We start from the raw sequence: 22,038 nt of genomic DNA, 5'->3' as shown, positions 1-22,038 counted from the left end.
GTAATGATGCAATGCAGACATTTTTACAATATTTATTAAGATAACAAATTTATAAATTGAAAGACTCAGAGGCACATAGTTTAAAAGGCCAATACCATGGGAATAATGAAGTCAACACAGAAAAAAGAAGATATGAACAGTTACAACCAATACAAGAGTCTTTTAAAAGCCACATCCCCCCAATAAACACATCATATGAATCATCCTTCAAAATTACCATGATAAAAAGTTATTTCCTTCAAAGAAAAATAATTCTTTCCACCTACCGAGCCTAGAAAATCCTATTTACAATGAACTGTCCTGCATTTCATCAGTACTGCTTAATAGGCCTCCTCTATTCTGCCATTAGAAGTATTGAAAATTTTATAGCTATTGTATTTACAAATGCACATAATATTTAAATTTGCTCTTCATTGAGAACAACTGAATATATACTTAATCAAATCACAATACAAATGTTTTAGTGTTGAAAACACATTTTGTGGGGACAGGTGTACGGGAAGAGGTGTATTTAGAATTATGTTGTTTCTGAAGGATTACTAGGCCAATAAGTCTGATAAAACTCAAGGTAGTCACAAAAACAGGTCTTTGTTGATGAAGAATTTAATTTATTTCTGTTTTAACTGGACACACTGGCTTCTTCAGTCAACCTTCACCACACTGTATATTTTGGTAACAAACCAAAAGCATGCAAAGAAGCCAATTGTTCCTATAAAAGAAAAGAACAAAAATAAACTCTTTTCCCAAGGAAATTTCATAATTACACAAGAGCACAGGCTTAAAATGATTGGTTTCTTAAAAAAAGCCACAAAACTATAAACTATTACTTACCAGGAATATACCATAGATCCATAATTTTTTTGAAACTTACACAACTACCTCAAAGTTCTTACAGAAATTGATAGAACTTTTTATACTTTAAGATTACCTAAAGTTTCTATAATACATTCTTTTTCTTATTACATGCAATCCCCCCCCCAAAATTAAAAGATAAACAGGATGCCAATTTTCCTTTCCTATTTCAGAGTATTTTCTTATCACCAAATGGAAAACTGCTATGAAAATGAATTCAAGGTATGATATGGATACCTTAAACAGAGTATCAGATTCATATAATAATTAAGTAGGCGCATTTTCTAAGTATAGTTACTGAGAATTATCAGTTTTCAAAGAACCATAATAAAACTAAATTCAGAAAGCTTCCACAAAGTGTGAAAGGCAATTGAATTAGGATAATAACAAAGATGCACCCCACTGAAGACGAGATGTGGCATGGTATCAGAGGACAGGGCAGCTGTCCTGACTATGTGTACCAACCTTGCACTAGTCAACTGAAATCTCCAAGCCCGTTTCTTATAAAACAGAGATCATTTTATCTGCCCTAGGTAGAGTAAATGAGATGATTCATGAAAAAATACGTGCTTTGGTTTTTGAGTATCTTTATCAGTCTAGATTCCAAAAAATTTGAATGCTAGACAGATGAAAAAATGAGGTTTAGTTAAGTAACTGTCTAATGGCCACATGCCTGGTAAGCAGGATCAGAATGTGAATTCACTTTTTCTGACTTCAAATATAGTGCTATTTTTAACTTTGCCATGTTTAGATAAATTCAGAGACTCTGTTTTGCAAAAGAATATTTACTAACTGCCTGACATATTTTTAAAAACTGATTTTTTTCCAGAAATACCCCTTGAGAATAGTCAATGAGTGGAAGTGCAAAAGAATACAGAAGGAGATCTACATATCCTTGTGTAAGGTTTATATTTAAAGTTTTCTTTTTATTACATTTAAAACAATGGTGAAAAGTATTAAAAGAAATTTTCTAAGTCAAGAGACTACATATGGGACATTATTATGGGAAGTGGCAACATTATTGTTCTCAAACATCATACATGTACCTACTATGTGCCAGTCATCGTGTGTTTTAGAGGACATAAAAATATACCTTTTGGATATTCAAAAGACAATTATTAAGTTTGTAAAGAGGCTGGGGTTAGTTTTAGAAAAGTAATGGTAAAACATAAAAGTATTTAAACAACCTTATGCTTACCAAGAGCTTCAAGATAATACAGAGAAAATATTCTAAAGTGACAAAATACGTTTATCATCAAACTGGCAACCCTAGGTAAGTCAAGTTTATTTCTTTCTTAACAAAATACTTTAGTATTTTATTTTGTTCTTAATATGGGATAAGTATAATATACATATTAAAAGTGGCATTTTCCTTATGTAACAGAATAATTTTTTTTTTTTTTTTGTAAACGAGATTGACTTAAATAAAATGGTGCTGGTTTGGAGTACTGAAGTAAATACAGATGTACCCCACTTTAGAAAGACACTAAAAGGGCTCACCGTTCCCCTGCAGAGACTCTTTCCCATAAAGTGAAATACGCCCAAAGTTACTGGCTTAACTGGTTGATTCACTTTAGGATGGCTCCAAAATTTAGATAACAGTTTGTTTTACTCTGAATAAATAAAATATCTCACTAGAAATCAAGAGCAATAAAGAGAGGTGATAAACTACATGATAAACTATCATATCACGTGCCTGGAAAAACAAGAGACATTCACTAAGATCACTACTTTTTGTGTGTAGGCAAGGAGTAAATTCCTCTCTATATGCATTTACAGACACACAGATCCATATGTACAACAGTAATTCCTTGTTTCAGAGGCTACACTTTGGTTTGCAGGTCACAGATTAGGATTTACGGCTGCGGACCTAGCTATCTATGTACCATGCAGAACTAAGACAAGCAACCCCACATATACCTTCCTCCCTGCATCTGACCAATGACCTGGAATCAGAATCAATTAAGAGCCTGAAGCTCCTTACATGCTGATCCAGCAACAGGAGAACTTCAAAACCCCACCTAATTCTCTCAAATGTTAACAGATAACTAAACACAGAACAGTTCTAATTTATTTTTAATTCCTTTTAGTTTTCAGATCTTTTACTTCCTCACAGAGCAGGCAAAACAATCTAAAATAAAATTTTAGATGCATATTTTTTGTGAAAAAGAAAGATCCCATAATTTTCTTTTTTTTAGTTTGGTTATTCCACAACTGTTTAGTAAGCAGCTACTCTAAGGGCTCTTAGATGCAGAAAACTTTTAACCAGGTAAAGAGATAAGGGGCACATACATAAAATAAATACCAATACAATACACTTTCCTATCAGGTACTTATATTTTAAAGTGGAGACATAAACTTGTAGTTTAAATTTTCTAGAATAAGAGGTACTCTATGATTGTCATTTCTTGGTAACATTTATTGTCAATTTCATCTTGACTTCGCCCCTTCAGTTTCTACTTATCCCTAGACTTAGACAGCTAAAGCTTTTTACCCTATTTCTGAAATGAGCTTAAGAAGCACTGTACAATTAACAGGTTAACAGGGGAAAACTTTTGACAGGTATGGGCCCAGGTACCCCTGGATGTGTAGCCCAACAATGGATCCTGTTTAGCCTTCTTCCTTTAGGTTCTGTTTCTTTACTTTGGTTTACTGACATTCACCTCACAGCGGAGCTGACCAACAATGCTCAGCTGCACTTAGGACTAAATGTAGGAGTGCTGAGTAGTAGAAGCCTTTGTGGATTTATAAAAGGAAAATATTTATAAATAATTTGCCTAAAAACTTATTAACTAAAACTAATCATTTTAATTCTTACCTGTAAAAAGAAAGAAGATCAAAACCATTATCATGGTATAGCCAAAGTACAGAATTGTACTTGCTGTTCCTGTGATTTGCAGTTTTGAAAAGAAGTAGTGTATTGCGTATATTAAGAAATAAACTGCAGTAAAGCCACTGGTAAGGAATGAACGCCACTGCCAATGGTAATCCTAGGTAGAAAAGAACAAGTTAAAGAATAAGAATTATTTTCCAATTCTAGATGACATGTAGCAGAACAAAGTTACAAAGCAAACGCAGCTATGTGACAAAGCCCCCAAACCTAACTTTGTTATCATTTCCAGCTTTTTCCTTCTACTGAACTTTGCCCATTTCCCTCCTCAATGAAGATGCTAAGACACATTCCCTACTTTTGGCGGAATTACTTAAAGTCAGGCTAAAAACACGTGGAAAAATCTTAAATGGTTTATGAATAATGAAGCATCAGACTGTACTTTAAAATATACTCTTCCCAAAGAAAAGCAATGTACAAGAGCTTACTTACAATAGTTAATTCAAAATTAATATTATTTATCTTATAGTCTGGTCAACTCTATGTCAGGAAGAAGATTATCCTATTAAAGCCTGGTTGAAATCTTTTTTCAGTTATGAGTAACATAATTTAAACAAGCTAAGTTTTAAAAAGAGCTCTTCTTACTTTTACATAAAGTAGCTTATAGCTTAGCAGGAGAGTTCTTAAAAGAAAATACTTCACTCTTTCCTAACCCTTAGACTATGTGAAAAATAAATATATTTAAAAAGCATGCCAGCATAAATCAGAAAATCTTAAGGAACCCACACACAAAAACTACTATAGCAAATAAATTCAGCAAAGTTGCAGAGGTACAAGATAGATATGAAAATCAGCTGTGTTTTTATACAGTAACGATGAACAATCTGAAAAGGAAATTTTAAAAAACCTTCCATTTACAACAGCATCCTAAAAAAAAAATACCTAGGAACAAATTTCACCAAGAACGTGAAAGACTTATACACTGAAAACTACAATACACAACATGCCAAAACAAAAAAAAATTAAAGACTGAAATAAATGGAAAGACCTCCTGTGTCCATGGACTAGAAGACTTAATATGATTAATACAGTAATGCTCTTCTAAGTGATCTCCAGATTCAATGCAATTCCTATCAAAATTCCAACAACGCTTTTTTGCAAAAAAGGAAAAGCAAACCCCAAATTCATATGCAATTGCAAAGGGTCCTGAATAGACAAAATAGTCTTCACAAAAGAACAAAGTTGGAGAACTTACCCTTCCCACTTCCAGAATTTATTACAAAGCTATGGTAACCAAAACAGTGTGGTACTGGCATAAAGACAACATATACACCACTGGAATAGAATCAATTGAGAATCCAGAGATAAATCCACACATCTATGGCCAATGGATTTTCCACACGGTTGGAAGACCATTCAATGAGGAAAGAATAATAGTCTCTTTAACAAATGGTACTGGAAAAACTGGATATTCACAAGCAAAAGAATGAAGGTGGATTCCTAACTAATTACCATAACCAAAAATAAACTCACGATCGATCACGGACCTAAATTAAATATATAAGCTAAAACTATACACTAGGAAGAAAATATAAATTTTCATTACCTTGGATTTAGAATGAATTCTTACATATGGCAATAAAAGAAAAAAATAGATAATTCAGACTCTACTAAAATTAAAAACTTGTGTAAAGGCCACTATCAAGTAAGTTGAAAGACAACCTATAAGATGAGAGAAAATATTTGCAAATTATTTTAAAAAATGTTTTATTTCCAATGTTTATTTACTTTTGAGAGAAAAGAACAGAGAGTGAGAGGGGAGGGGCAGAGAGAGGGAGACAGAGAATCTGAAGCAGGCTCCAGGGTCTGAGCTGTCAGCACAGGGCCTGACACGGGGCTCAAACTCAAGGACTACGAGATCATGACCTGAGCTTAAGTCGGACGCTTAACCAACTGAGTCATTCAGGTGCCCCACAAATTATTTATCTGTTATAAGTTTATTACTTAGTATTCATCTCAACAAAAAGATATACAAACCAGTTCATAAATAGGTAAAAGATCTAAACAGACATTTCTCCAAACAAGATACACAGATCGTCGACCACCAAAGAAAACATGCTCAACATCATTAGTCACTGGGGAAATGAAAATCAAAACCACAATAAGATACAACTTCATACCTGCAAGGATGGCTATAATTAAAAAAAAAAGGAAAATAGCAAGGGTAGGCAAGGATATGGAGAAATTAGAACACTTGTGCATTTCTGATAAGAATGCAAATGGTACAGCCACTGTGAAAAACAGTTTGGTGGCTCTGCAAAAAGTTAAAGAATTACCCTAGGACTCTGTATTCCACTCCTATGTATATACCCAAAAGAACTGAAAGCTGGTACTCAAAATAAGTATTTATATATGAATGCTCAGAGCAGCACCATTCCCAATAGCCAAAAGGCGGAAACAAACCTAATTTCCATCAGCAAATCAATGGATTAACAAATTAAGACCTATCTATACAATGGAAGATTATTCAGCTATAAAAAGGAACAAAGTACTAAATCCTGAAAACATTCTGCCAAGTGAAAGAAGCCAGACACAAAAGGCCACATAGGATTCTATTTATACGAAATGTCCAGAATAGGTAAATCTGTAGACAGAAAGCAGACTGGTGACTGCCAGGGTCTTGGAGGGAGAGGAGAATGGGAGGTAACTGCTTAACGGGCATAAAGTTGTATTTAAGGGTGATAAAAATATTTTGGCGGTAGTTACACAACACTGTAAATGAATATAGCAAATGCTACTGAATTGTTCACTTTAAAATGGTTTAACTGTAAGTTATTTTATTAAGTTATAAGTGAATTTAACCTCAATTTTTTAAAAAAGCACCTAAGTTTAACAACATTAGATTTAATCTCCTATATTGAAAATAACTACAAAAGAATGCTTTAATACTACGTAGATCTTTAAAAATCACTTCTACCTAAGAATGCAATCATTTTGCATTCTTTTTGCATTTTGCATGCATAATGACTATAATTCATTATAATGTAATCACTGAAATGTTTTAATGAGTTTTCTCACTTAAAAATGTTTTATACTAAGGGTACCTTTGTGTCTCAGCTGGCTGAGTGTCCGGCTCTGGATTTCAGCTCAGGTCCTGATCTCACGGTTTGTGGGATCAAGCCTCATGTTTGGCTCTGAGCTCATAGCACAGAGCCTAGCTGGCATTCTGTCTCCCTCTCCCTCTGCCCATCCCCCCACCTGCACGCACTCTCTTGCTCTCTCTCAAAATAAATAAATATTTTTTAAAAATCCACAAGAAAAGTGTATTCATTCATTAAAAAAATGTTTTCACTCAATTTCTAGTCTAGAAATATCCATATTTCATAAAGAATGTGAATTTAGACATTTAAAAACTCAAAAATGAAAATTCCACATAATGTGCTATTCTTAGAAACTTAATATTTTTGGGGTGTCCTGGTGGCCCAGTTGATTAAGCAGACGCTCTTGATTTCACTCAGGTCATGATCTTGCTGTGATGAGACCAAGCCCCACATTGGACTGTGCACTGGGTGTGGAGCCTGTTGGGCATTCTCTCCCCTCTCTCTAACCCTCTCCCGTTCACGTGCATGCACATGCTCACGTGCTCTCTCAAAACAAATAATCATTTTTTAAAATGGGGTGGCTGGGTAGCTCAGTTAGTTAAGCATCTGACTCTTGATTTTGACTCATCAGGTCATGATCTCACAGTTTGTGGGATGGAACTCCACTCGGGGCTCTGTGTGACAGTGTAGAGCCTACTTGGGATTCCCTCTCTTTGTCAAAATAAACTTTCGAATAAAACAAAACATTTTAAATAAAAATAAAACATTTTTAAAAGAAGAAAACAAAAAACAAGAAAATTAACATTTTAAATTTAAGCTCTAAATAAATATACTGAACTATTATCTTAATCTAATTAAAAAGAGCTACATTTAATTGAGGAATACAGGTCAATTTCTATCTATTAACACATATTTATAGAAAGCATTTCAATTAATGGTATTCAAAATTGTCTTATGCCAAAATTATCAATACTGGCTACGAACTAATAGAAGCAAACTTTGCTAATACATACCTCTGCACATAGGTGGAAATAGCAAAGAAGTATAGTTGCTTCTGAACATGTAATAACCAAAATGATAAATACCAGAAATAGGAAGCCAAACATGTAATACATCTGGTGTGACCTGTAATCAAATGTCAAGATTAAACTATAAATCTTTTCTCTTCGACACAGTACATGACACAGTCTTTTCACTTCCCCTGGACTGGAAAAAGTTTGCTTCTTTCCCCCAACTAATTGGAGACAGTGCATTCTCATAGATGTGGATGGAGTAGGGGTAGGCAGGGAGAGGAAAAGGTTTGGTAATGTCACTGGATTTTGCCTTCTCACTCAAGTAGAACCTGAAACTCTTATTTAGTCAAATATGCTTAGTCTGTTTACTGGTGAGTCAGACAAATTTGATAAAAAATTAATACACAGCCAGAGCCAAACTAAAAAAGGGTAACATTTGGTACTTATTGTTTCTTATCATATGTGATAAAAACAGCTGAATTTTGAAAATGTTGTTAATAATTGGGAAGGAAAGATATGTTCGAATCACTAAAAAGCTCAAATTCAATTCTGATTCATGTGACTACAAACTGTGGTACTTGCTGTAACATGTCAATGTGGTCAAATTATGATAATACACTACAGCGTATACACTCTAAAAAAAGTGGCTCAGAATTAGCACTATGAGTTTCTCTGTGCAAATAAGAAATCAAAAGAATGAAGGAATCTGGGGATCAGGAAGAACTTTGAAGGTCATCTACCTCCCCCCTCCTCCCAATGCTTGCTCAAATCCCTTTTTTATCCAGGGCTCAGAGTATCTTTCTCTGAAGTAGTACAGATTAGTTACTTAAGAACACAGGTATGGAGAGACAGGTTAATTTTCTGTCACATGGTAGCCCTGTGACACAGGATATTAAGTTATTCACAGGATATTAGGTAATTTAACTTAATCTCCAAAGCTTCATTTCTGTCTCTGTAAAATGGGGATAATACCCACCTCACTGAGGTCTGAGAATCAAGTTAGAAGTAAATAATAAGCACTCGAATAGTAAGAGATGCTATCACTTATTCTTTTTCTCACAAAGAAAAGATAAAATAACCTTTTGGCTCTTAAGATTTCTGATTATCAGAGAATGGTTTACATGTATAAGATATAAATACTCATCTATCCCAGTAAACAGAAAGAGAAAGCTAATACTACATATAATGGGAATGGGGAAAAGAGGGCTTCACCCTTAGCTTACCAGATACTATTCAGAATGAAGAAAAGCTGTATAAAGATGCACCCAAAGGGCAAAATCCCTCCCATGATAATACCGGGCAATGGTTTTGTGTAGAAGGATTGTTCAGGAATCTGGCGTGGAATCTGATTGGTTCGAACTGGATGTTCAATGGCCTTTAGTAAAAAAAGAGAAAGGATTCCTAATTATTTATCTGTTTCAAAAATTTTTCTCTATATTAGACTATCTGCCTGCTTTGTCTCAGCTTCCATGATGATACTACTGGTAATATAAGTCTACTTAAGTCATCAAACTGAAATTTGTATTTAGAAGCAACGGCCCAGACACTATCAGGTATAACGTTCAGTCTGTCTACTGGAACAAGCCACCACTGTTTCCAGCAGTTATCCATTAATGGCTTTAGGAAAAGTAAGAAATGCATAGAAGAAGGTAATACAGTTCTTAAAAAATAATAGCTAAGACAAAGGTAAAGTTAGGTTTTCCCTTTTAATTACATAATTATTGTAAGAAATTAGCTGATTCTGAAGTTATTGTCAATGAATTTTTATTTGGAGATGGGCAATATTATCTTTATTAAAATTGCTCAATTCTACTATGATTTCAGAACACAAAGGCAACAATGAATGGCTATATGAAGCTTTATGACCATAAGATATTGATAATATTCTCCCTTTCCTAACATACGACATGGTAGTATAAAAATAAATGAAACCTAATGTACTGAAACATAGCTGAGGGAAATAAGGGTACATGTCAAAACTTAAAACTTGGTGGAGCACCTATGTGGCTCAGTCGGTTAAGCATCTGACACTTGATTTTGGCTCAGGTCATGATCTCGAAGTTCATGGAATCAATCCCCATGTTGGGCTCTGCACTAACAGTGTGGGGCCAGCTTGGGTCTCTCTCTGTCTCTCTGTCTCTCTCTCTCCCCCTGCCTCTCCCTCACTTACATACATGCATTCTCTTTCTCAAAATAAATAAATACTTAGGGGAAAAAAACTTAAAATTTCGTATTCTCATTGAGAGTATATGTCCATGAACTAGATTATTTTACATGTAGATATATGTGTATACAGGTAGAGAATCATTGTATCATTCTTCAGTGTTTGTATTTATAAGACATATTTTTAGAATTTCAAATATTTATGTAATCAAAAATTTTTAAATCCTGTCAGGTCACTATTTGTGCTATGTATATATTTTTTATGCTATACAGACTTAAAATCATAAATTAAGCAAAATGCCAAAGAAGTGAAAAATCTTACAGTAGGCTAGCATGTTAGGTGCAGTGACAACAATGAAGCAATGGCAGTTTCTTTCAGGACATTCTGGGTCTCCTTCACAAAGTGCAGGGTAATACATTATCTCTTTTAACCTTGTGGACTGGATGTTCTCAGAGAAGAGCAAGGACAGTGAAGTGAGGAAGACACTAAATAAATTCTCAGGGCGCCTGGGTGGCTCAGTCGGTTAAGTATCCGACTTTGGCTCAGGTCATGATCACACTGTTGTTTCTGGGTGCGGAGCCTGCCTGGGATTCTCTCCTTCTCCCTCTGCCCCCCCCACCCCTCATACTCTCTTTCTCTCAAATAAACCTTTAAAAAAAAAAAAGAAACAAACAAACAAATTCTCATTTTCCTCTTAGCCTGTAGGCAAAAGGAGGCAGCAGACATAGAGAAAGACTGGAGGGAGGAAGGGACTGAGCTTTGATCAGAATCTTTCTTAAAATCAAATATTAGCAGGAAAACCACAGAAAATTTATTGCAAAGCTAAATGTTAAAAAAACGACCACTGTATAGTCACTTTTCTTCTGGCCTTCCTCCTAACCCATACTCGTGGTTTAGTTTGTTAAGTAATACAGAAACAACGCTAAGGGGGAAATGCCATACTTTTTAGGTTAGGAAAAAAAAAACCCTATTTTTAATTTTAAAAAGTCAAATTTTTTGTTTGTTTAAATTAGCATTTCATTTTCAGTTAATCTACAGTTTCCATTTACTTACAAAACTCTGAAATCTAAGTTTATGTCTGTGACTTCTCTACCCCACAAAATTCTACTATTTTAAGAATGACTGCAGTCAAACTAAGAGGTCATCAATTTTCTAAGAAATCCAGGTCCCACAGGGTAAGTGTATATCTTTTAGACATTTTTCTTTTTAAGACACTGTTCTTTTAAGGTGGCATATGCTAGTTTTCATAGCTGAAATTTATTTGAATAAATCAGCACATAAACTTACGTTCTTCTTAAAACCAAAGTATGCACCAATAAATGTCAGAGGCACAGATATGCAAAACCAAAGGGCCAATATGGCAACCAATGTTCCAAAAGGAATAGCTGCTGAAGATCCTTCTCCCCAGAGAATCAGATTCATTATAAAGAAGTCAGCGAATACAATCCTGAAAGACACAACAGGCTTTTGGGTAAAACTTGAGTCAGAAGCAAAATGATATAGTACCGATCATATGTAATTAATATTACAATTTCTGTGTTAAATTAAAAAAAAATGAGGTTGCTGTCTAATGGGGTGCATGGATTTAAAACTTTACTTTCTAGAAATTGCCTAACTGCTCTACAGATTGGTGTTGCCTGACTCCCACCAGTAGCTTAAGAAAGTTACCTCTTTATATATTTCACCATGCTTTGGATTGTCAAATTTGTTGTTTAATTTCATTCCTGTTCACAACTGCTGTGGAACATCTTGTGCCTGTGGCTTTACAGTTATTATTTCTGTGACTTGCTGGTTACATCTACTGCTCATTTTTCACTCAGGGTGTACATCTTTTCCAAAGTTATAGATGTGAGTTATTTATATATTCTAGCTACTAATAATTCCTTGTTAAATTCTCTGAGTTAATGGGTTTTTATGAACCCAAACAAGTGAATGGGTGCACTTAACTTCCCTCCAGTCTTTCTGCTGAGTACACTTTTTAAAGACATGCCTGTAATCACACAATAATCATTTCTACATTCCCTACACACAGTTTTTAATGTGATCAGTGATCAACTTTCCTTTTATCCTTTGTGTAACTTATTTAAGAGAAGAAAGTCTTTCCTAACCTGGGATCACGAAGACAGTCTTCTTTTTTTATTTTTTTAAAGATTTTATTTTTATGCAATCTCCACACCTAGTGTGGGACCCAAGATCAAGAGTCACATGCTCAACCGACTGAGCTAGCCAGGGACCTCCATGAAGATACTCTTCCATATTTTCTCCCAACTGGTAAGTCCATTACATTTAGATTACAGTCCACCTGGACCTGATTTTGTGTGTGACTGGTAAAAACAGACTTTTTCTTCCCTCATATACACAATCAATTATGAGCATCATCTAACATTTTCTCTGACTGGAGATGCCATATCTAGCTGCTTCCGTGAATAGGTGGTCTATTTCTATGTTTTCTGTGCTAGTAGCTGCAGCACATTACCAAACCCCTTATACAGTCAATACTCTGATCAAATAACTTGGTAAATTTGTGTCTTATACTAGTTAATTAGCTTTGTAGACTTGTCAGATGGGTGGTACATGTTTTGACAAGTTTCAGGGTACTGCAAAGGTTTTCTATTACTAATACTCCTTTCTGTTGTTGTTTTATAGGTGAAACTTGTTCTCTGTATACATATCACAAATATGAGATTCTTAATAATATAAGGAAGCTTTTCTCTCCATTATTTTTTAAAGTTTATTTATTTTAAAAGAGTGAGAGCATGAGTGTGCCCAAGTTGGGGAGGAGCAAAGAGAGAGGAAGAATCCCAAGCAGGAATCGCACGCTCAGCAAGGAGCCCAACTTGGAGCTCAAGCTCATCAAAGGTGAGATCATGACTTGAGGCTAAACCAAGAGTCAGATATCTAACTGAGCCACCTAAGTGCCCCTTCATTAAATTATTTTTAAATCTGGAAACGATGTTTAATATTATCAAATGTCATATTGTTGTGTCTACTGTAATAATTATATGCAGGTATCTACATAAAATTACATGAATTAATTTCATGTCATTAAACGGTACTTCTTTTCCTAGGCAAACACCAATTCTCCTTGCCCCTCTGGGTTCCTGGTGCACTCTTAAGTGCCTTTCCTTGAGGCACCAACCCTGGCTATTCCCTCATTTGTTACCTCACTATCCTTCTGGTGAAAGCCTACTTTTTTCTTTCTTTCTTTTTTTTAAATGGACACCTACTTTTAAGGATGGGATGAAGAAGATAAATCAAAGAAGGGTTGATCAGAGATATAAAAGAACTTCATAATTTCTATGAAGCCAAAAACGAAAGGCATTTCAAGGAGAAAGTATCCCAATGTTAGACAACTTAGAGAGATAGCGTGAAGACAGAGAAAATGATTTCTGGATTTAGAAATGGGATTATCATTGGTATTCAGAGAAGTTTTCACTAAAGTCATAGGGGAAGGAAAATGGATATGAGTTTACGTTGTAAATGTACACTGAGAAGAAAATGAGAATAAAGGAGTGTAGAGTATTTTTTCAAGGTAGTTTGTTGAGAACGTAAAAGGAAGAAGATAGCAGAGGGGAAGATGTTTATGAGAAGCTCCTTTTAGGATTTGGGAACCTAAGTATATTTATAGGAAAGACGATGAAACACATAAACAGAACACTGAGAAACAAAAGACGCCGGAGTAGGAGTGTCTGAAAGGGAAGATTCTGAAGGAAATCGCGGCCGACTTGTCTTGGGAAGAAGGAATACTTCTTTAGTTGACGGGAAAGAAGACAAAGGATTTGGCTTGAGAAAAGCATAAAAATCTGAATTCATCAGGGTGCCTGGGCAGCTCAGTCAGCTAAATATCCGACTCTTGATTTTCGCTCAGGTCATGATCCCAGGGTCTGGCTCTGTGCTGAGAAGCCTGCTTAAGATAAGATTCTCTCTCTCTTGGGGTGCCTGGGTGGCTCAGTTGGTTAAGTGTCTGACTCAGGTCATGATCTTGCAGTTCGTGAGTTCGAGGCCCTCATCTGGCTCTGTGCTAACAGCTCAGAGCCTGGATCCTGCTTTGGATTCTGTATCTCCCTCTCTCTCTGCTCCTCCCCCACTTGCACTCTGTCTCTCTCTCTCAAAAAAAAAAAAAAAAAAAAAGATTCTCTCTCTCCCCCCCTCTGTCCCCTCCCCTACTTTCAAATAAATAAATAAAGAAATAAGAATACATCATGAATGGCTGAGAATCATGTCATTCTTCAATGGAGGTAATTATCTGAGGGAATATTTACCCCAAACATGTACAAACAATGCAACTATTGTCACTCTTTTGTTTATGGCCTGGCTTTTAGATTTAACCTTTGGCTTTCATTATTGCTGCTGACTGCTCAGAGGCTGGTTCTTGTCAACCAGAAATCTAGGAGTTGGGGAAAAAGTGGGTTCTATTTCTCGGACCAGACCCCAATCAGATACTTGATATCAAAAGCTATCTTCCAAAGAGTCACAATTACTTCTTTTTTTTAATGTGATGGTTATTTAAAATAATATTTGCTATATATTACTCTATTTAATGGAATAAACTCTAAATAAAATGGCAATACTTTAAAACAATTTTTTATCTCTGAATTATAGCTGACATCCAATGTTATATTAGTTTCAGGTGTACAACATAGTGACTTGACGATGTCTATATATCACTCAGTGCTGACCATTTTAAGTCACCTTTTGTTACCATACAATGTTACTGACTATATTCTTTTTATTCTACTTTTCACCTCTATCATTTATTTATTTTATAACTGGAAGCTTGTAACTCTTAATTCTTTTGACCTATTTTACCCATCCCTTTCCCCAACTCTCCCCTCTGGCATCCACCAATTTGTTCTTTACATTTATGAGTCTACTTCCGTTTTGTTTGTTCGTTTGTTTTTAGATTCCACATGAGTGAAATCATATGGTATTTGTCTTTCTCAGACTTATTTCACTTTGCACTAGGTCCACCATGATGTCACAGATGGCAAGACAAGACCTCATTCTTTTTTTTATAGCTGAGTAATAGTTCATTGTGTGGATATGTATACATGTCACCACATCTTTACCCCATTCATCTATCATTGGACACTTAGGTTGCTTAATAGTGGCAATAGTTTTGATGGAAATCTGAAAATGTTTGACTGTCTGAATAATCTGCAAGCGAAAACACCTGCTTGTGATTAGGTCAAAAGCTTTCAATGTAGCCTTATATAACAGCAGGCCAGACCAACTTACACAGACTAGGAAATAAACTTTTAAGAAAAGCAATCTACAAATTTCTTATGTCCACAGATACTTTTTCCAGAAACAGCAGGTGGAAGTCATTCTGCAAATGTTTAGTAAATATTCATTTTTTATCCCTTTTAAAAAAATTGAATTCATTTTCTAGTGTACAAGATTTAGAGACAGGGAAGATTAAAGAGCTAAGAGATTGAAAGTTTGGGAATTAAAATATGATTACGTAAGAAAATTCCTACTGAAATGTTCACTTACCCAGGACACAGAAATGATGTCAATAAAACATTTGTTTTCCACTTTTCACCTCCAAAGGCTGTGGAAGAAAACAAATTGGTATAACAACAGACTTTTTCTTCAAAGCAAACCAAATGACCATATATGTCTGGCATTAAACAAATTGTCAGACAGCACTGGGTGCCACTCCTAGAAACCAGACTAGCAAACGATGTGGTATTGTCTAAGTAAGGGATCCAGACCAGACGCACACATCACAGGACTTCGCTGATAAACCCTGCTCTCAAGATGTTTGCTTCAGCATAAATCTAATATCAGAGGAAGTTCACCCAGACACTTCTTTTCCAATCTTTTTACTTCAAAACAGAACAAACCCTTAAGTTCTAGGCCAGCTTCAATCCACGGGACTGAGTAGAGAATGGGCATACTGAGGATTCTCCTTTTCCTTGCAGCCAGTTTCAAGGAACTGTTTGTTATACAACTAGGAACCTGCAAGCCTCAAGTGCAACACGTTTAAGTTTTCACGGCAGGTCTGAATCTCCAGGATTCGTGTAGCACCGCAGTCTCTGGGAGAGGCTCAAAGTGGGGCTGGGGCCTGGGTGCGTCAGATCAGGTGACTGAGAAGAGTAGGACGGTTATGGCCACTTGACAGAACAAATTTGCTTATGAACTTTTTCATCTGCTTTGCCCCTAATTTCTTTTCCACGCTTAACATTTTTTTTTAAAGTACATAGAGTGAAAAAATGAAAGTACTCTTCTGCCTCCAGTTTAAATGCTGGAGATGAAAGTGGCTGAGGTGTGAGAACAGCTCTGATTTCTTAAAAGACTTTTAGTAGTTTATAAGCAAGTACCACCTGCTCTAAAACAAAATGACAAATTATATATAGGAGATTTGATTTCACAGCATTACTGATAAAGAGACTATTAAGAAATTATTAATTCTGGGTTTAATACAATTCCATCCAAAATTCAAATAATATTTTTTGAAATATTAGAAATGATTCTATAAAATGAAGTATTTTGTGACTGGGGCCACATGACAGCACCTCTTGGAATGTTCTGCCGAATCAATGTGCAGCTGGGGGCCCTGACGGATGGAGGAGGAGTTACAGAAGGGGTGCGTCTGGGCTGAGAGGGAGCATGAGCTGGAGCTTTCAGCACAGGGAGCAAGAAGCAGGGAGGTCCTTGGGCAGGGCTGCAGATACAGAAAGAAAGCCAGCATGGCTGAGAGAGAGGGAGTGTTGCCTGGGAGGCAGGGGTCCAAATGGGGCTCAGCTCATGTGTGAAATGACACACAACACCCACAATCCTCTGTCCTTTAGGAAAGGATGAAAAGTAAAAGACTTGGACAAAATACACAAAAAGTAAAACACAGACACACATACATATAGGAGAGCGCTGTACCTGGCAAAGTCTAACGAATATTTCTACTTGGAGCTGAGTCTAGCCAACCTCACTTTCAAGGCTGCCTATGTAACCTGACTGTGTTTTACCTCAAACCTTCTTCACATCAACTGTCGTTCTGTTCCATCTTCCATTTTGTTTGTTTGTTTTTGTTTTTGGTGGGCACTTCTCCCCTAATTTATTACTGATGTGTAACTGACACAATGTAATATTAGCTTCAGGTGTACAACATACTGATTCCCCTAGTACTCAGTGTTCACCATGACACGGTGTAGTCACCGTCTGTCACCACACAACAGTATCACTGGCCACATTTCCTAAACTGTATTTTTTACCTCTGCGAATTATTTATTTTATAACTGAAAGTCTGTACATCTTAATCCCTTTTTAGCTATGTCTCCCATCTCCCAGCAACCTCCCCTCTGGCAATCACCAGTTTGTTCTCTGTATTTAAGGGTCCATGTTTTTGTTTTTTCTGTATTTTAGACTCTACATAAGTGAAACCATAGAAGATATTTGTGTTTTACTGTGCAAATGGACAATAATATTTATTTTGGTATAGTTCCAATAGTTGTATTTTCCTCAGGCAGGAGAAACAACATAAATATGCCACTAAGGCTAATGTCAAAGAGATTACTTGCCTGTGTTCTCTCTTCTAAGAATTTTTTGGTTTTAGGTCTCACATTTAGGTCTTTAATCCATTTTAAGCTTACTTTTGTGTATGGTGCAAGAAAGTAGTCCCGTTTCACCTTTGTGCATATAGCTGTCCAGTTTCCCCAGCACCATTTTTTAAAGAGACTTGTCTTTTTTTCCCATTATATATTCTTGCCTCATTGCTGTAGATTGATTGACCATATAAGTGTGAGCTTATTTCTGGGTTTTCTATTCTGTTCCATTGATCTATGTGTCCAATTTTGTGCCAGTACCATGTTTTCATTACTACAGCTTTGTGATGTTCCTTGAAATCTTGGATTGTGATACCTCCAGTTTTGTTCTTTCTCCCTATTGCTTTGAATATTCAAGGTCTTTTATGATTCCATACAAATTTTAGGGTTATTTTTTCTAGTTCTGTGAAAGATACTCTTAGTATTTTGATAAAGATTGCACTGAATCAGTCGACTGCTTTCAGTAGTATGAATATTTTAACAACAATACTCCTTCTAATCCGTGACATGGTATATCTTTCCATTATCTTCAATTTCTTTCATAAGTGTCTTACAGTTTTCAGGATAGGTTTTGTTGTTGTTGTTGTTGTTTTTATCTCCTGTCACTTTAAATCGCAGATTAGCTAGGAGACCATTTGACAGACTTCAGGATCCCACAGCAAACATGGGCATTCACTGTCCCTAGCAAAGCTGCTGCTTCTAGTCATCTAGTCATATCCCAACCTTACTCTGTGGCCCTGAAGCTTTCTTTCACTTAACTTTTTCTTTTAGAAACAATACAAGAAATTACAACTAATTACATTATAAAAGCAAATTACCTCAGGGCTCTTTAAAATAATGCAATCTTAGTTTACTTTAAGTACAGTCTATTTTTCTAAATATTAAATTCATGTAATTATAAGCACGACCTCTCTTATGCAAGAAAAGGTGTTACTATATGTATTACTTGTTTTAATCAATTAGTGATACTCATAAGTATACTTTCTTCCTTTACTAGTCTATATATCTTTCTATAAATGTAGCAAGTCTAAGTTGTTCAGTCAAATCTCTTTCGTCAAAACATAAAAAAGACAGAGGGAATGGTGGATAAGCAACACCTAAATGTGCTTACCTCACTGTACAAATATTTTTTTAACAAATAAATCTAGGGATGGCCATCCACTTCACAAGTTTCTTTTAAATAAAGATACACACCTATAATACATAACTGTTTCAAGAAGAGATGCAGTGATATAGCAGGCTAGGTTCCTGACCTGACAGAGTGGCTTTTACTTACACTTATAAAATCTGGCAGCAACATAGCCCGCAGGAGTGCCCAGCAGCACCCACAGGACCACAGCACAAGTCATCAATGCTCCTCTGTTGGCTGGTGACAAAAATCCCAGGCAAGCAAAAACTAAAAAATAAGTAATTTTAAGTTAAAAATTTTATTACTCTTCCCTTTGTTGTAAAGTGATGGGAGACTCTTTACATTCTTTAAACAAGAAACCACATACGATTTCATGAATACACTATCTTACCTATGGCCATCCTAAATCCTAGCACTATTTTAAGGTACTATATCAATAGGATCATAAATAAAGCAACCTCTATTTTGGATGTTTCTTGTAGGGTCCATAAGACTCAACCTTTCCTGTTAGCAGGGAAGGCTGACTGGAAGCTCACGAGTGCTTTCAGCTCTTCTGAGATTTTAAAATTAATATGGGCACCTGGGTGGCTCAGTTGGTTAGGCATCCAACTTTGGCTCAGGTCATGATCTTGCAGTCTGTGCATTCAGAGCCCAAGTCGGGCTCCGTGCTGACAGCTCAGAGCCTGGAGCCTGCTCCAGATTCTGTCTCCCTCTCTCTGCCCCTCTGCTACTCACGCTCTCTCTCAAAAAAATAAACATTAAAATTAATACGAATATATACATTCCCACCATGAAATATTCCCACTTTAAAAATAATACTGGGCCCTCTAGAGTGAGAAATCTAACATTCAAACAAAAGAGACAAGATAGAATCTAATCAATGAATAAAACAAAAAAGATTTCATAGTACCATTAGCTTTCTGAACACAAGTTACTCAAGGACTTGGTCACTGACTCAGGGAAATTCTGGCTTCTCTCCTTATTTAGTTGGTTGGTTTTATTTTTCTTCCTTACATAACGCTATCTTATATTTGTAGAGATTCCTGGATTTAAACTGGGACTATGACTTTTCTCAGAAAGAAATTCAAGTGGCTTTCTAACCTCAGGAGCAAGTATTTCTCTGAGGTGTACATAATCAAGCACATGTCTACCCATACCTTCTCATCAGCACCGACCAAGGGGCAAGACTAGAAACTCATGATCAGCAGGAAACCAATCAGATTTTCAACCAAAATGCATCCCTTCCCATTCCCTCAAGACTGAGGAATGGACTGTTCTGAAGGAAAAAGTTCATATTTGAGCATCTAAGGAAAATGATCCCTGGGCACTCTGAAACTTTCCTTCCTTATAAGTTCACTTTCTAGTAGACTCCAACAAAGACCAGATGATGATAGAAGGGAACTCCCAATAAAATTTTCAAGAAACATTTTATCCTAAAGTATCCATTCTGCTCCAGCTCTACTCTGGTTCTCTGGGGATCTAGTGATCCCCAACTAGCCTTCATGCTATCCTCTGGTTGTGTCCAAACTTCTGTCATGATGCCTTCTCCCAACCTGCCCTCTTCAGTACAATACACTTAGAATTCAAGCCCTACCCATCACAGTTGCATCTCCTTATATGAGTAGATAGAGATACTAGTTCTAGTTAATCATCAGGTTAAGCTTCTAAATGATGTATACCTAGAGGTATACATCAGTGGTTCTCAAACTGACTCAGGTGCCAGACATTTGGAAGTATGAATCCTCTTTGTAAAGTATTTATATAGTTAATTCTATTATAAAAATTTGGAATAATTTTACTAACATAAAATGACTTTAGCATTACATATTTAATGTGCAATCAAACACAAGAACAAGTGTTCATTAAAAAATTATTATGAGCCCCTGGGTGGCTCAGTCAGTTATGTCCTACTCTTTGTTTCAGCTCAGGTCATGATTTCAGTCACGAGATCAAGCCCCATGTTGGGCTCCTTGCTGGGCATAGAGCCTAAGATTCTCTCTCTCTCCCTCTCGTGTACTCTCACGGTTGTTTATATGTAAGTGATGAATCATGGGAATCTACCCCCAAAACCAAGAGCACACTATACACACTGTATGTTGGCCAATTTGACAATAAATTATATTAAAAAAATTATTAAAAGGTCAGTGGTTTCTGAATTCTTCCAGTAATAATTCATTTATTTATGTATTTATGATAAAAACTCATTTGTTACTGTTCATCAGTAGAAGAACCAATAAAGGAAACATAAAATTCCATGATCACTTTTTTCTCTCACAAGTAGAATAAACTGCAAAAATACTGTACTCCCAGACTAATCAATAACTCTAAGGGCGGGGAGGATGAGCTATTAAAAAAAAAAAAAAGAGGTTGTCCTAGGGGTTCCTGGGTGGTTCAGCCAAAGTGTCCGACTCTGGCTCAGGTCATGATCTCCTAGTTCGTGGGCTCTTAGCGCAGAGCCTGTTTTGGATCCTATGTCTCCCTCCCTCCCTTTCTTTCTCAAAAATAAACAACCCCTCCCCCCAGCAAAAACAAAAAAGGTTGTCCTAATTGACAAACATTTAAATAACAACACTTCTAAAGATTTTCAGGTAGCATAAGGTCGAGCTATTTTTTGTGTGGGAAGATCCCTCCAGAACAATGCTAGAGAAAGTTAGTTTCTGTTTCCTAAATCCCTCCAAGATGAGGAAGGTCTGCAAAATGCTTCCTGCTTTATACTCTTTCTTTTGGTCTCTCTCAGTGGAAGCCAAGAACATCTTGGAATCCTGATCCTACTGCTCCTGGTGGCGTGGGACAGTCAACATGCATGACCCTGTTTCCAGGCCACCCAGACTCAGACCCAGACGGTCTTCAGGTACCTAACCGCCCCAGCTCTGACTCCCTGACTAATAAGGCTTGGTCTCTGTGCAGCTGTGAGGAAGTCAGTTTTCCAGCACAGCTAACCCTGCCCCAAATAACGCATGGCCAGAGCACACAGATTTAAAAGCCAAAAGTACTCTTAGATATAATCTAGTCTAGCTACTTCACTTAGGAAAACTAGTTTTCTAACAATTATTTAGAAAAAGCATTTTCTATTTTTAAATTTCCACTTCATACTTACAAAGAGTTACGAAAGTCATAATTAAAATCTGTGTCCCTGATCCCAGAAAGACTGATAGCAGCATCCCTTTTCTTGGAGGACGGAATATATCACCATGAACCAGTTTCCAGCCAAATTCTTCCTGGGCATCCTCCTAAAAAGGGAATGAACTTGTTTAATTGATAATGTGGTCTCCCCAAGACAGCCACACAGTTTGTTCACTGGTGAATATGCTGATATAGACAAAATTTTTTAAACTTACAAATGTTAATATTGATCTCAATTCCCAAGATTTATGTTATAAAGTTTGATTCATAGAGCTTTATATA

The 22,038-nt window shown here is 36.1% G+C and overlaps 1 protein-coding gene across 1 annotated transcript in view; it reads right to left on the bottom strand.

Annotated features, from left to right (window-relative positions):
* Nucleotides 1–16: 16 nt before the first annotated feature.
* TM9SF2 (transmembrane 9 superfamily member 2) overlaps nucleotides 17–22,038 on the bottom strand; it is a 65,566-nt gene continuing 43,544 nt past the window's right edge. Inside the window, exons 10-17 of the mRNA XM_039252531.1 lie at nucleotides 21,731–21,863; nucleotides 18,781–18,900; nucleotides 15,457–15,514; nucleotides 11,248–11,407; nucleotides 9,020–9,171; nucleotides 7,797–7,908; nucleotides 3,671–3,842; nucleotides 17–709 (exon numbers count right to left, since the gene is read on the bottom strand). Coding sequence (XP_039108462.1) covers nucleotides 642–709; nucleotides 3,671–3,842; nucleotides 7,797–7,908; nucleotides 9,020–9,171; nucleotides 11,248–11,407; nucleotides 15,457–15,514; nucleotides 18,781–18,900; nucleotides 21,731–21,863 — 975 coding nt within the window. The 3' untranslated portion in view covers nucleotides 17–641. The remainder of the gene's footprint in view (nucleotides 710–3,670; nucleotides 3,843–7,796; nucleotides 7,909–9,019; nucleotides 9,172–11,247; nucleotides 11,408–15,456; nucleotides 15,515–18,780; nucleotides 18,901–21,730; nucleotides 21,864–22,038) is intronic.

Source organism: Hyaena hyaena, unplaced genomic scaffold, assembly GCF_003009895.1.
Source record: "Hyaena hyaena isolate Hyena2069 unplaced genomic scaffold, ASM300989v1 scaffold_418, whole genome shotgun sequence".
Classification (NCBI taxonomy): domain Eukaryota; kingdom Metazoa; phylum Chordata; class Mammalia; order Carnivora; family Hyaenidae; genus Hyaena; species Hyaena hyaena.
This window is presented reverse-complemented; position numbering and strand designations above follow the sequence as displayed.